The sequence below is a fragment of the Zalophus californianus genome, chromosome 16 (assembly GCF_009762305.2).
Source record: "Zalophus californianus isolate mZalCal1 chromosome 16, mZalCal1.pri.v2, whole genome shotgun sequence".
Classification (NCBI taxonomy): domain Eukaryota; kingdom Metazoa; phylum Chordata; class Mammalia; order Carnivora; family Otariidae; genus Zalophus; species Zalophus californianus.
In genome coordinates, this window is record NC_045610.1 from 49,839,438 (window position 1) to 49,853,245 (window position 13,808).

A 13,808-nucleotide genomic window follows, 5' to 3' on the forward strand; every position below is an offset into this window, starting at 1 on the left:
CATTTTGTAGCTGTTTTTTTCCGTTTCCCTTTTACTCAGTACATATATATGATTAGACACCCAGTGGTCATAAATTTAAGAAACTTGGATTAACTTGTAGTGAAGTAGGGGATACTGCATTTTTGCTGAAGATGAGCTGTTTATGTCCTGAAATGTGAATGCCTCTCTTGCATCTAATGCTTAACATAGTTTTGGTTTGACCAAGGTGCTAGTGAGCATTCCAGTTAGCTTTCTAAAGAGAAGAATTTTGCCTGCTTACCATGGCCTTTCTTGTGTAACTCTGGCTCGTCTTGGGTTACATGACTTTTAGTTACAAGGAGATCATGTGTGATGCATGACTGTTCAGCACATATTGCTCTAAACATAACTCACTGCATTTTCTCCAGTGATAGTTTGGAACTTTGGAAAATATTTTAAGGGCAGCATATTTCAAATATTTGTGGGGTTATTATCAACCATTTCATTTACTCAAAATAAACAAGGCAGGTGCATTTTCTTAAGACATACAAGAAACAGGGGACCAACAATAGAAACAATAATGAATTTAAATATAGTATGTATAATAAATTCAACATTTTGTTCAATAGAAATTTGGAGATAAGATATGGAGAACATTTTAGTATATTTTTCATCACTTCAGATAATTTAGATGATCATAGGTAAGTAGATTTATTTATTAGTAGTGAGGTTTTCTAAAAGTGTGCAAATGGTGTGCCAACAAATTTAATTTCAAAATACATTTTTTTGGCTGTACTGTAATATATGCATTATTATTTTACACAGATTTACCTTTCTAAGTTTTTAGAGCTTTTAGATCATTGTCCATTTCTGGGCACAGATTTTATTTAGTCTGTGCTCAGTTAAAGTTTTAATCTGCTTTGATAAATGTGTAATATAATAAATTATATGGGAGGGGAAAAAAGCATGCAATTTTAATTTTTTAAAAAAGTAAAATTTCACCATAATTATATTCTCATGATGTGAATCCAAAGCTTATTTCTCTTTCTATTCAGTGTATGAATGAGAATTAATTTAAGAACAAAGAGCTTCTTGGACATCAACACAAACTTCCCTGTTAACTAATTTTAAGGATTATAAATAATTCATCTTTTCAAGTGTTTCCCCACCCCCCCATTAAAGCTATTGTGGTATACCACAATTAAAACTTTTTGTAAAAGAACTTAAAGAGAAGAATCTGGATTAATTTTTAAGATATTCTTTTGATGTGTGGTTTTTTTTTTGAAATCTAGTTACTGTGTGAATATATTGTGAAGGCACCTCATAGCCCTAAGCAGCTATAATAAACAGTCATTACTTAGAATTGAGAACTGTAGCTCAGCTGTAACATAAACCTTTCCTTTGAGAGCAATAAAGCACTACCAGAAAAGCACACAAAACTCTCATTACTCTGAATGACATATATTTTGTCCTCTTTTCTGTCTTTTCTGTTTTCTTTATTTTTCCCTCTCACTCTCCCTCTCTCCCTTCTTCCTTTTCTTTTATTTCTTCCTTCCTTCTTCTCTTTTGTCTTTTGTCTTTCAGGAAGCTCATTCCAAAAAATCTGCCGTTTCTTTGGATGACAGTGACATCGAAGCTCGCCTTAATAGTTGGAATCTTGGGGTAAAAACAAAAGTACTTTATGTATGTATGTCAACATAGGAGAATTGTATTGTATTTGGAAAACATCTGAACTAGTTCTACTTAGTGAATATTATTGGATGTCAGCCATTTAGTACTGTAGTAGTACTGTGGGAGAAGGACTTTGAGTACAGGAAAGAGAAAGAACATTCCAAAGAAGCAAAAACAGTCCCTGCCCTCAACAAGCTGACTTTCTTATTGGTGAAATAGGAGATACACACATACATAGTTAAATAATAATTGAAGATAGTACATGGTAAAATATTAAAATGAGTTAGAAAGTAGAATACTGAAGTGGAGGGCAGGGGAAGCAGGACTTGGAGAAGCAAGGTCATTTTGGTTAAAAAAACTGGGAGATTTCCTGGGTGAGCTGCCATCATGGGCAGCAGTTTTCAGATAAAGACCGAGAGCGACCTGGATGTATCCGTATAGGCATGGAGGTGGAGAACTAGGAAGAGAGATGGATGAAGAAATGTGGGTTGTGTAAGTCAGTTGTCACGGCTGGATCTTTGGGACTTAAATAGTGGATTAGGGGGCAACGTTAATCAGGCTGGATTGTATTGGAGCTTTGAATGCTAAATTGAGTGGTTTAGCTTTTACATTTTAGGCAATAGTGAGCCCTGGACGTTTATTTTTTCCTTCCACAGTCCACTTTACATGATGCTGTTTAAATGCTTTGAGGAAATGTAAAGGGGGTTAGAACAATTTTTATCGCATTTTGTTATTAAAAAAATAATTTGTAATTTGAAAATTTGAAAAATATAGAAAATCAGGAATCAAGTATGTTTGAAAATCTTAACACAGAGATGGTTTAACCTTTTGCTATATATATTCTCCCCTCCTTTTTTTTCCTGTGTGTATTTATAAAACTAAAATTTAAACAAAACATAAATACTATTATGTGCTGTTTTAAATTTGCTATAATTTTATAATAGTTCTATAAGTATGAATATTAACAATAGCACTAATTTTTCTTTTGGATAGGTATTCCATAACTTATTTAAGCATTCTGCTATTTTTGGACATTTCGGTTGCTCCCAGTTTGTGGCTAATATAAGTAATACTGCACTAAAATTCCCTACAGAATCTTTGTATACATATTTGGTTGTTTTCTCAGGTTATATCCCTTCCTGGTACATTGCCCCCAGAAGGTATATACCAGTTTATTCTCCAACCAGCAGTATGTAGGATCTTCTCTTTCTTACTTCTTCACTGACATTAGGGATTGTTATTTTAAAAAACCTAAAACCCTTCCTACTAATGGTCTTTAATGAAAGCGGTGCTTTAGGAAAATTGACTTGGTGGCATTTTGAAGGTTATACTATATGTGAATAGAAATTGGAGAAAGGGAGCCAATCATCTTTTTGGTGTTTGTGGTGAACTCCACAATAGTGTGATTTCTGTGAAGATGGAAAGTGTTGAAAGAAAAGACATTTCAAAGAGGGTCAAGGATGCTAGTGACTGATAGGTGAGCTGACCGGAAGGGCACCTAAAGGCTTGCTTCTAGGAAATGGGAACATTGGCTCTCTGTCAGTTAACTGTCAGATGGGGGAATCCATTTGAAGGGTTACAAGTTTCCTTTTAGACTGGAATCCATTTGAAGGGTTACAGGTTTCCTTTTAGACTGAAGAGATGGTTGGACGAACTGGGGAGGTCAAGGTTTGGAGCTTCATGAGACTCGAGGGCTGGAATCCTATTTCGTAGTCACGCTGTTCGAGGTGGTGGCTGCACCCAGAGGCTGGATGGCCAGTCTTCAGGGGACAGAGTAAGGACAGCTGACTCCTGCAAGGGACATGATTAGAAGGTAGGGAATGGATAAGAATTTAAAGCAATATGAATCTCCTAGCCATTTTGGGAGCATGTTAGTGAAAGAGAAGAGAGAGAATTAGTAACAAGAGGGGAATAGTAAGTCAAAAGAAACACATTGTTATGTTTGAAGGCGGAGGGGAAGCTGCCCCTGGAGGGAAGGCCTAAGTTACTAGTGTGGGAGAAGTGCATAGGAAATCCCCCAGAAAGACAATGTTTTTGATATTTGCCAGAAAGCAATATCAAAGTGAAAAGTGAAATTCTGGGCTATCCTTTTAAACTTGCCTTTGCCCTTAGCCATTTGAAACTTCTGATGTACATTTCTTAGCACACACAGTACTTTGCCTGATTATTTAACTGTTCAGAGGATTAAATTTTTCATTTGTATAATAAAATTAAAATAAAACATCTAAAATATTTTGAGGTAATGCCTTAAAACTAGGTCTGCCTGGGTTTTGTTTCATAGTTTTGTTGTTCAAAGAGTGCACTAACAGTGTAAAGTATGAAAGTCTTGCATTTTTATGTATTTATAACATCTATACATTAATCAGGCTGAACTATATCTTTTGATCACAGTAGAATAATTTAAGAATCTAGTGTATTAAAAAGTTTAGATTTTAGCTTGCTTTGATTTTAGTTTTGTGTGATGGATTTTTTTTTCTTTCTTCCTGTGAATGATCAGTTAATAGTAGTTAATTTTAGTGCTCTACACCAAGGGTACATTTTTTATATTGCTGGCATGACTTTCATATACCTTCATTCAGATGCATTACATGTTCTAGAATTTGAATTTTCTAGTTTTTGTTAAAAATACATTTTTCCCTCAAATATATTCTCTCTTTCTCCAGGAGTGTGTTAGTATTTTTCTTTTAGGAATACATAATTCGACTAGAGATTTACTTATTAAACCTAGCAATAAAATTTTCTCCTATATTTTTTTCTTACTCTTTAAGCTTTTTAACCTTTAGTTTTGGGGAAGCTTTCTTACTCTGCCAATATAATTGATATATATTTCATGCTTAACTATCCTTATGTACATTTTTCTCTTTTTTCTTTTTTATTTTTCTGAGGCCCTGGTTGGGGGCCGGGAGGAGGACTTTCCTGGGCTTTCCATCCTAGTCACCTGCCCACTCCTACCGTGGGTCCACATGCTGACTGCGAAGTCTCACCCCTACCAAGAGCAAAGGAACAGTGAGAACTCTTTGCCCCTTAGCCCCAGAGCAGGATCTGGGAGTAGTGTGGGATTTGTGCAGGAACAGTTCTCAAGACAGGCAGTGGGAGCTGGGCAAGGTCAGCAGGAGTGAGTGTCCTCCAGGTCCCGCAGGTAGCTCCAGGGGGTGGACAGCACCCTAGAGTCAGGCAGACCCACCTGGAGGTCAGGGGCCATCCGGGAGGGGTGAACCTTCCTGTCAAGGGCTAGGGGATGCCCGTGAGCTGTTAGCAGGTAGGAATGTGCCTTTACTTTCCCGTAGGAAGCCTGGCTGGTCTACTCCCTGGGGCCTTCCCCACTGCGGCGTGTTGGGAACTGTCCTAATCAGGCACTGGGGGAGCTGTGATGCTGGTCTAGTAAACAAAGGAGGAAGAGGAAGACAAAAGAGTAAGTTGAGATGAGCAGTTCCAGCAGAAGAGCTGCCCAACTTGCTGCACCACAGAATTGCAAGCTAAATAAAATGGTTGTAGTTTGAAGCTGTGAAAGTTTGGGGTAATTTGTTGTGTAGCAGAAGCTGATTGATACAGATACTACCTGATGGTTTTCTGAGGTGACGATGCTAGTTTTCATCCCCATCAGCCAAGGGCCAGCTCCCGTTTCTCTGCTTTCCCTTCAGTGCTTGATATTGTCAGTTAATTTTTTTTTACTTAAAAAAATTTAGTCATTCTTGAGATGGTTAGTGACATTGCACTATGTGGTTTTCATATGTATTTTCCTGGTGACTAATACAGTTAGGTGACTTTTCAGATGTTATTGACAGTTTAGATGGCCTCTCTCAGAGTGAAGTGCCTACTTGTGCCTTGGTCAGTTTTTCTGTTGGGTTGTTTGCCTTTTTCATATTGATATGTAAGAGTTTTGTATTTATTCTGGGTAAGAGTCCTTTTGGAGTATTATAAATATTTTCTCCTATTTTGTTGCTTTCCTTCAATCTCTTACTGGTGTCTTTGATGAACAGAAAATGTACATTTTAGTGCAGTTCATTTTCTGATTTTTTCACTGTGTGATTAGTGTTGTTCTATGTCCTGTTTAAGATCTTTGACTATCTTAAAGGTCCTGAAGATGTTCTTCTGTGTTGTCTCCTAGCAGCCCTGTTGTTTTATTTCACTTATTTATTTATTTATTTTATTTTGTTTATTTTTTAAAGATTTTATTTATTTATTTGAGAGAGAGAGAGAAGAGAGAGAGATCGTGAGAGAGAGCATGAGCAGGGAGGAGAGGGAAAAGCAGGCTCCCTGTCCTCAGGGAGCCCAATACGAGGCTCGATCCTAGGACTCTGAGATCATGACCTGAACCTAAGGCAGATGCTTAACTGACCGAGCCACCCAGGCGCCCCACTTTTTCTATTTAGATTACATACCATCTGGAGGTGATTTGGGTATATATTATAAGGTAGGGTGTTGAGATTTATTTTTGCCACTTATACATATATCTGGGTGACACTCCCATTTATTGAGAAGACTATTCCTGTTACACTATAGTGTTATTTGTCTCATAAATCAGGTGGTAGTACATGTCTGTTTCCATTCTGTTCGTTTGGCTTATTTGCTTTTTCTTGTGCCAAGGGACTATGCCTTTATATATCTGTGTTTAATTTGTGCTTACCAAATATTTGTTGAAATGTGAGTAAACCAACAAATGGGCCTCCATTTGTAGTATTATTTCTGAGGAAAAACTTTTTCAAGTTCTAAAATGTTGACTTAAGAAACATTATTTTGGAGCATAATTGATTTGACATTGAGGACTGAATTTATTTTATGCTATTGAGAGAGTTTTGGCAGTTCTAACTGATGCCATGACTTAAAAACATTTATTTTAGTTGTGGTGCTAGTAATATATTGCTTGAAAATGTCCTTTCCTTTAAGGCAGCTAAAATATCAGATAAAATGTCTTTCTGTTTTTCTGGAATCATAGAACATCTCTAATTGGTCAACATTAGTCTATAAGGGTATTTGATCAGTTTGACCAAAATCTTGAATAATCCAAAGGGATAATCTGACAGAACCCTTTGTACCCAAATAAATTGGCTAAAACACTAACCAAAATAAAATGTCAAAAGCCAGTCTTCATTAGAAACTAGCATTCAGATATCTGTATTTGTGTCTAGTTTAAACCATTACATATTTTATTACTGTGATTCTATTTGCTCTTTAAACAAGAAGTGTTTGGTCATGTGATTCATTCCTGCTATTGGAACTTAATTTTTTTGGCTTTGTTTTCTCTATAATATTTTGTTAGACTTTAATGTTTCACATAAATCCCTTTTATCTTCCATTTTGGACATTCTTTATTGTGGTCTTCTTTCTTGAGGTATTATGAGAGAACAAGAAATTTTCCAAAAGAGCATGAAAAAAGTAAATGTTAAGACTGTTTACAGATTGCTTCAAGTCCATTTACTGGTGGATTACAAAGTGGGAACATTTAACTTCAAAGCACATCTGGCTGCTGTTATAAAATCAGAAAATAGATTGCTTATTTCTCCCAAATAGACGCAAGAACATGCTTTACTATGGATAATTCTCATTACATATTCAAAGTGGTTATGAGACAAACTCAATGTATTGTAAATGAACAACAACAGAAAGATTTATACTTGTTTACAGTGTCCATTGTTGCTTTTAAATATTATAATAGACTTTTTCTTTCTTTCTTCCCCCCCCTTTTTTTTTTTTGGTCAACTTGAGAAAGAAAATTTATGATAACAGAATGAGTCTTTAGCTTTTGTATTTAATGGCTTTTAAAGATGCAGAGGATGAAACAGGAGTCACTTCTGCATAGTTGAAAGGCTACATTGTAATTAGCTAAACCAATATTTTGTACTCTCCTTATAAATGTAGAGCTGTGTCAAAATAAGTCACAGATGGTTTTCTTGGCTTTTGGTTTAAAATTTTAAGCTTAATTAGAGCTTGAGCATCTTTGAGAATTCCGTTTCCCCCTTCCTTTATTTTTCCCCTTCTCTTTAATTCTGCTTCATGAATTAGGGTTTTATATATTTGCAGATTTGGGTGTATTTTTGAAGAACTTACTTTCTTGGCTGGTTTTCTCCATTCCAAAAATAGAGAATGGTTACTTACTTTTCATATATATACCTTCAGACAATAAATATTTATTGAGTGTACTTTGCTGCCTGCTGGAAATTTGCTGCCTCTGTTTTTCAAAAAGCTGTGTATATATAGTACAGTGTTACTAAAGAATGTGCCTCTTTCTCTGGTATGATATTTAGGTGGGTTTTATTATTATCTCTACCTAATAAATGTTTCCCAAAGTGAATGTACTAATTCATACACTCACCAGTGGTGCACCATCTGGAACACTTTTATTTTCAGATTTTTAATGTATACCAATCTGGTGGCTATAAAATGCCATCTCACTGTGTAATTACTTTATTTTTTTTTTTTAAGATTTTATTTATTTATTTGACAGAGAGAGCAGGAACACAAGCAGGGGGAGTGGGAGAGGGAGAAGCAGGCTTCCCGCTGAGCAGGGAGCCCGATGTGGGACTCGATCCCAGGACTCTGGGATCATGACCTGAGCCGAAGGCAGACGCTTAACAACTGAGCCACCCAGGCGCCCCATGGAATTACTTTACATTTTCATATTTTTGAAAAGATTGCCCATATATTCATATGTGTATTAGTCATTCAAATTTCTTCATCAGTAGAATGTGTTTCATGTTTTTTCCCATTTAAAAAAACTTGTATTGTTCTTTCTTTTATTAAATTTTAAAGACCTTTACACATTTTGGAGACCGATCATTTGTGCAAACATCTCCCAGTTTATGGTTTACTTTTTCATTTTATTTATGATATCTTTTTTGGAGAGAAGTTCCTGGTTAAATTTATTAATTTCCTTTTTGTTTATGCTTTTGTTTTTATGTTTCTTGTTTAAAAAATCTTTTTTACTTTGAGGCCATAAAGTCATTCTTTCTTTTTTTTTTTTTTAGAGAGAGAGTGTGAGAGAGTGCACACACGTGCAAGCGAGTGGAGGGGTGTGGGGTGGAGAGGGGCAGAGGGAGAGAGAGAATCTTAAGGAGGCTTCACGTCCAGCATGTAGCCCCATGAGGGGTTCAGTCTCACAAGCCTGCAACCATGACCTGAGGTGAAATCAGAGTTGGACTCTTAACCGACTGAGCCACCCTGGCACCTCAAGTCATTCTTTTAAGTTGTCTTCTGAAAGGTTTTATGGTTCTGCTTTTAATTATAAGTATTTAATCCATTAGGAATTTATTATATGTGGTACGAGAAGGAATCAGATCTCATTTTTTTCCCCACTTATTGAACACATCTTTATTTTCTCAATAATTCGCAGTGCTAGATTTTTCATGAATCATGTTCTCATATTTTTTGAGTTTCTAGTACTTTCTAGTTGGTTCCATTGACTTATCTTCATTACTGTTAGTTTTATTATATCTTTGTAAGTCAGCTCCACCTTGATTTTTTTTCTTCAGACATGTCTTGGCTATTCTTGTCTATTTATTTATATACATTTTATAATGAGCTTATGAAGTTTTACAAAAGCCCTATTGAGATTTTGGTTTGGATAAATTTAGTCACTAGATCAAGTTAAGGAGAATTGTCATTTTTACAATATTGAGACTGTCCAAAAACATGGTTTCACATTTATTTCATTATTGTTTTTCAAAAAAGCTGAATTGTTTTCTCCACAAAGAGCTTATGTGTATTTTCTTAGATTTACTTTTAGGAATTATATATTGTTTTGTGATTAAAAATGATATCTCTGTAAAATTATTTTCTTTTCCTAGGTGATTTTTGCTAATTTGCAGAAATGCAGTTGACTTTTATGTATCAATTTGGCATCTCGCAACTTTGCTAAGCTCTTATTTTATTTGGTCAGCTCTTGTTTAATATCTTTCTATTTTCTGTCTTTATTGGTAGTGTTCTTTATGAACTTCCTGAGATTATTTAGAAGTTATACTTGAATACTTACTGTCCCGCTGGTGGAACATAAACATCATCAAACATTGACCTGCAGGAAAGTGGTTTACCTCAAGTGGGTTGCACAAAAAAACCTAATGAATGAAAGTGCTGGACACAGGGGAGCCCAAAGGAGGCCCATATTGCTGTTTTCTTCTATTTTGAGGCCCATATTACTGTTTTTTTCAAAGCCCTGAAATAGAAGATAAGTAATTCCTACTATTGACAGGCTTTGATTTTGATTTTCTGTTTTTATGCATGTTGGATTCTTTTTGTTGCTGTTGTCCATGATTATTGATGTTAGATGTTTTTGAACAAGCAGTAGCCAGTGGCTGTATGGGATGGATGGCTTGGGTAACTTACTTTATTTCTTGGTTTAGGCAGGCCTTCTTCTCCCGCCCCACTGAAGTTCAGTTTCTTTAATAAGTTCTGCCTTTTTGACCTGTCATCCTCTGCTTCTTTGCTTCTTTCTTGTTTCTGTATGGTTCTTTTTCTTCAGCTCCTTCTTTCTTTCCCTCCATCATGGACAGACTTCCTCCCAAGGGGCCTCTCTCTCCTGCAGAAGTGGTTCCTTCCTAAGAACCTTCTCTGGTTCTTTACACTTTTCACACCCTTCTTTTGATTCTCCTGTCTCCAGCACTCTGATCTATCGGGTTTTTTGTACGATCCAGGAAAGGTAGATCACTCTCCTTCTATACAGGTCAATGTTTGATGACATTTATATTCCAATACTACTAGGACGCTGAGGCACTCCCTTTTTGTTCCATGCTGTCACTCTGGTTTGGCTCAGGATCTAATTCTGCTGATCTGTGATCTTTCTTTGGCCACTTACATGTAAATCGAGGGTTTTAGTAATCTCTCCTTGTTAAGGGGCATAGGTGATGGGTGTTTTTATGTGCTCTCTTTGTTGATCTGTATGGGTTTTTGGAAGATGGGGAGAGAATTAAATTCAGACAGTTGCCATTACTTTACAGAAATCAGCCTTCAGGAGAAAGAAAATTGTTTTGTAAATTACTCCTTATCTAGGTGCTAAAATATAGTTACTCTTCAGATCTTATCTGTTGCTATAGAGGCTTTTATGTTTTTTAAACATGAATGATCAGTTCTATTTTTAATTTCATTGCCTCTGTATTCTTTGATTAATTGGTCCTTTATCCATCCTTATCTTTATTATCAACTTGGGTATGGATTGTTTATCTTCTATGATTATGAACTATACTAAGTCATTTGAGGAGCTTTTTGAAAACACAGTGAGATTTTGGAGGAGTAGATTCTGATAATATGTTTGACAAAGTTTGTCAGCTGATGCCAGTAGTATACTTCAGGGTAAAAACCATTATTCTAGTTTGAGGTCATGGTTAGTGTTGTATTTATATTCTTGTACATTTTGAGATTATCTATGTTGTAAAGTGTAAGTTTAAGATATCAAGAGATTAGAATTCCATGATAATGATTTTTAATTATCACTTCATTTGTGAACGAAATAGTTGGGATAATAATCAGTGTTTCTAATTTATCAAAATGTATATTCATTCAACAAATATTTCCTTGAAAGCCTACAACAGATTAGGTATTGTGCTAATTACCAGGAATACAAAATTGAGAAGTCATTATCCTTGCACTTATTGTGCATAAAGACAGATGTGGAGACATACTGATAAACACTTAGAATGTGCTATGAGAGATACATAGGATACTTTAGGAGCTTGATAAGAGGGTGGGATCAGGTACATTTTCCCCCTTCCTCCCTTCCTCCCTCCTTCCTTCCTTTCTTCTTAAAGAGTATTTGTTGGGCACCCCTCACCTGCCAGGCCCTGTGGTAGATGCTAGGGATGGATGGGTTGTGACAGTCATAGTCTATTTTCAGAGTTTACACTCTTTTCAGAAGATAGATGTTTGATTATAAAAGGGTATATCTGAGTAGGAGGAACTTAATTAAATTTCTTGGGGAAGAGTCTTCAGTAAGTGAACCACAAGAAGTTGGAAGAATGATTTCATAGGTTGCAAAGACTCAGATTTGGGAGAGAATGTAGTGCTTTTAAAGGTAAAACAAGTCGGGGGGTGGAGCAAGATGGCGGAGGAGTAGGAGACCTAGATTTCGTCTGGTCTCAGGAATTCAGCTGAATAGGGATCAAACCATTCTGAACACCTACGAACTCAACAGGAGATCGAAGAGGAGAGTAGCAACAACTCTCTGAACAGAGAAGCGACCGCTTACTGGAAAGTAGGACGTGCGGAGAAGTGAATCCGAAGCGATATTCGGGAGGATAGACGGCGGGGGAGGGGGCCTCCGTCGGCCGCTTCTGGCAAGTGATAGAGCCGCAGAGCACAAAATCGGACCTTTTAGAAGCTGGCTCCGCTGAGGGATGTCGCTGCAGTGGCTAAGCGGGGGGTGGAATCCTCCCGGGACAGTGTGGTCTCAGGATCCTCGGGGTCACAGAAAGACTGGGGGTGCCTGAGTGCGGCAGAGCTCCCAGGTATCGGAGCGGGGAAGCCGGCTGCAGAGACGGAGCCGAGGCGCGGGCTCTCAGCTCGGGGTTACCATAAACTGTGATCAGCGACACAGTTGGGCGACTGCTCCTCCAGCAGGGACCCAACAAGCGGCAGAGCCGGGGAGACTCCCCTTCCTCCCCCGGGAGGAGCGGCGTGGGAACGCACCGCAGGGATCTGCTGGGTTTGGAGACTCCACACGGGGTCGGGTGCCAGAGCTACAAACGCTCGGTCACAGGCCGGGTGAGCACGGAGTGCAGCCGGAGACCAGGGAGACGGGAGTGACTGCTTTTCTCTGGGGGCGCACTGAGGAGCGGGGCCCCAAGTTCTCGGCTCCTCCGGGTGGAGATTGGGAGGCCACCATTTTCACCCTGGTCCTCCAAAGCCGTACCGAGAGCTTGCAGGGAACAAAAGCTCCTGAGCGCAAACCCGAGCAGCTTGCTTAGCCCGGACCGACAAGGGCAGGGCAATTCCGCCTCCGGCAAAGACATTTGGAAACCACGGCAACAGGCCCCTCCCCCAGAAGATCAGCACGAACAGCCAGCAAGCCAAGACCAAGGTTACAGATCAAGGAGAATGGGAGAACTCCAGCGCTAGGGGAATAATGCACATAGAATTCATGGCTTTTTTTTTTTACCATGATTCATTAGTTCATCAAAGTTAATTTTTTTAACTGTTTTTTTTTTATTTTTCTTTTTCCCTTTTTCAGCCAACATCTTATCAATCCCTTTTTAAAAAAAAAACATTTTTTATTTTTCATTTTTAGAGTCATATTTTATCCCTTCATAGTAGTTACCCTTATTTTTGGCATATATATATATATAAGTTGTTCTCTCTTTAAAATTTTGAGACACAGTTTCTTCTAACAGCTCAAAATATACCCTAAATCACTAGTGTATGGCTTTGTTCTAGTCTCCTGCCTGATCACATTCTCTCCCTTTTTTCTTTTTTCTTTTTTTAAATCTTCTTTCTTTTTTCAAAAAACTTATCAATTCCTTTTATAAAATCTTTTATAATTTTCATCTTTACAGTCATCTTCCATCCCTTCATTGTATCAACCCTTATTTTGTACATATGTCTTTCTTCCTTTAAAATTTTAGGAGGCACTTTTTTCTAACAGACCAAAATACGCCCAAAATCTAGTGTGTGGCACTGATCTATGCACTAGCCTGATCATATCTGATCATATTCTGCCTTTTTTGTATTGTTCTGTTTTTGTTTTTATCTTTTTTTTCTTTTTTTTCCCTCTTTCTTTTTTCTTTCTTTCCCTTTCTTTTCCCCTGGTTTTAGGTCTTTCCTGATTTGTATACAGTATATTTGCTGGAGACGTTGTTAACCTGTTAGCATTTTGTTCTCTCATTCATCTGTTCTCCTCTGGACAAAATGACAAGACGAAAAAAATCACCTCAGCAAAAAGAACAAGAGGTAGTACCTTCAGCCAGGGACCTACTCAATAGGGACAGTACAATGTCGGACCTAGAGTTCACAATCATGACTTTAAAGATACTAGCTGGGCTTGAAAAAAGCGTGAGAAACCCTTTCTGGAGAAATAAAAGAAATAAAAAGAAATAAAAGAAATAAAAGAACTAAAATCTAACCAAGTTGAAATCAAAAAGGCTATTGATGAGCTGCAGTCAAAAATGGGGGCACTAGGATAAATGAGGCAGAAGAGAGAATCAGCGATATAGAAGACCAAATGATGGAAAATAAAGAGGCTGAGAAAAAGAGAGATA

The 13,808-nt window shown here is 37.3% G+C and overlaps 1 protein-coding gene across 5 annotated transcripts in view; it reads left to right on the top strand.

The window, feature by feature from the left end:
- CEP112 (centrosomal protein 112) overlaps positions 1-13,808 on the top strand; it is a 437,815-nt gene that overhangs the window by 40,154 nt on the left and 383,853 nt on the right. For all 5 annotated transcript variants that reach the window (XM_027625475.1, XM_027625473.2, XM_027625474.2 and 2 more), the window contains exon 6: positions 1,543-1,620. In XM_027625475.1, coding sequence (XP_027481276.1) covers positions 1,543-1,620 — 78 coding nt within the window. The remainder of the gene's footprint in view (positions 1-1,542; positions 1,621-13,808) is intronic.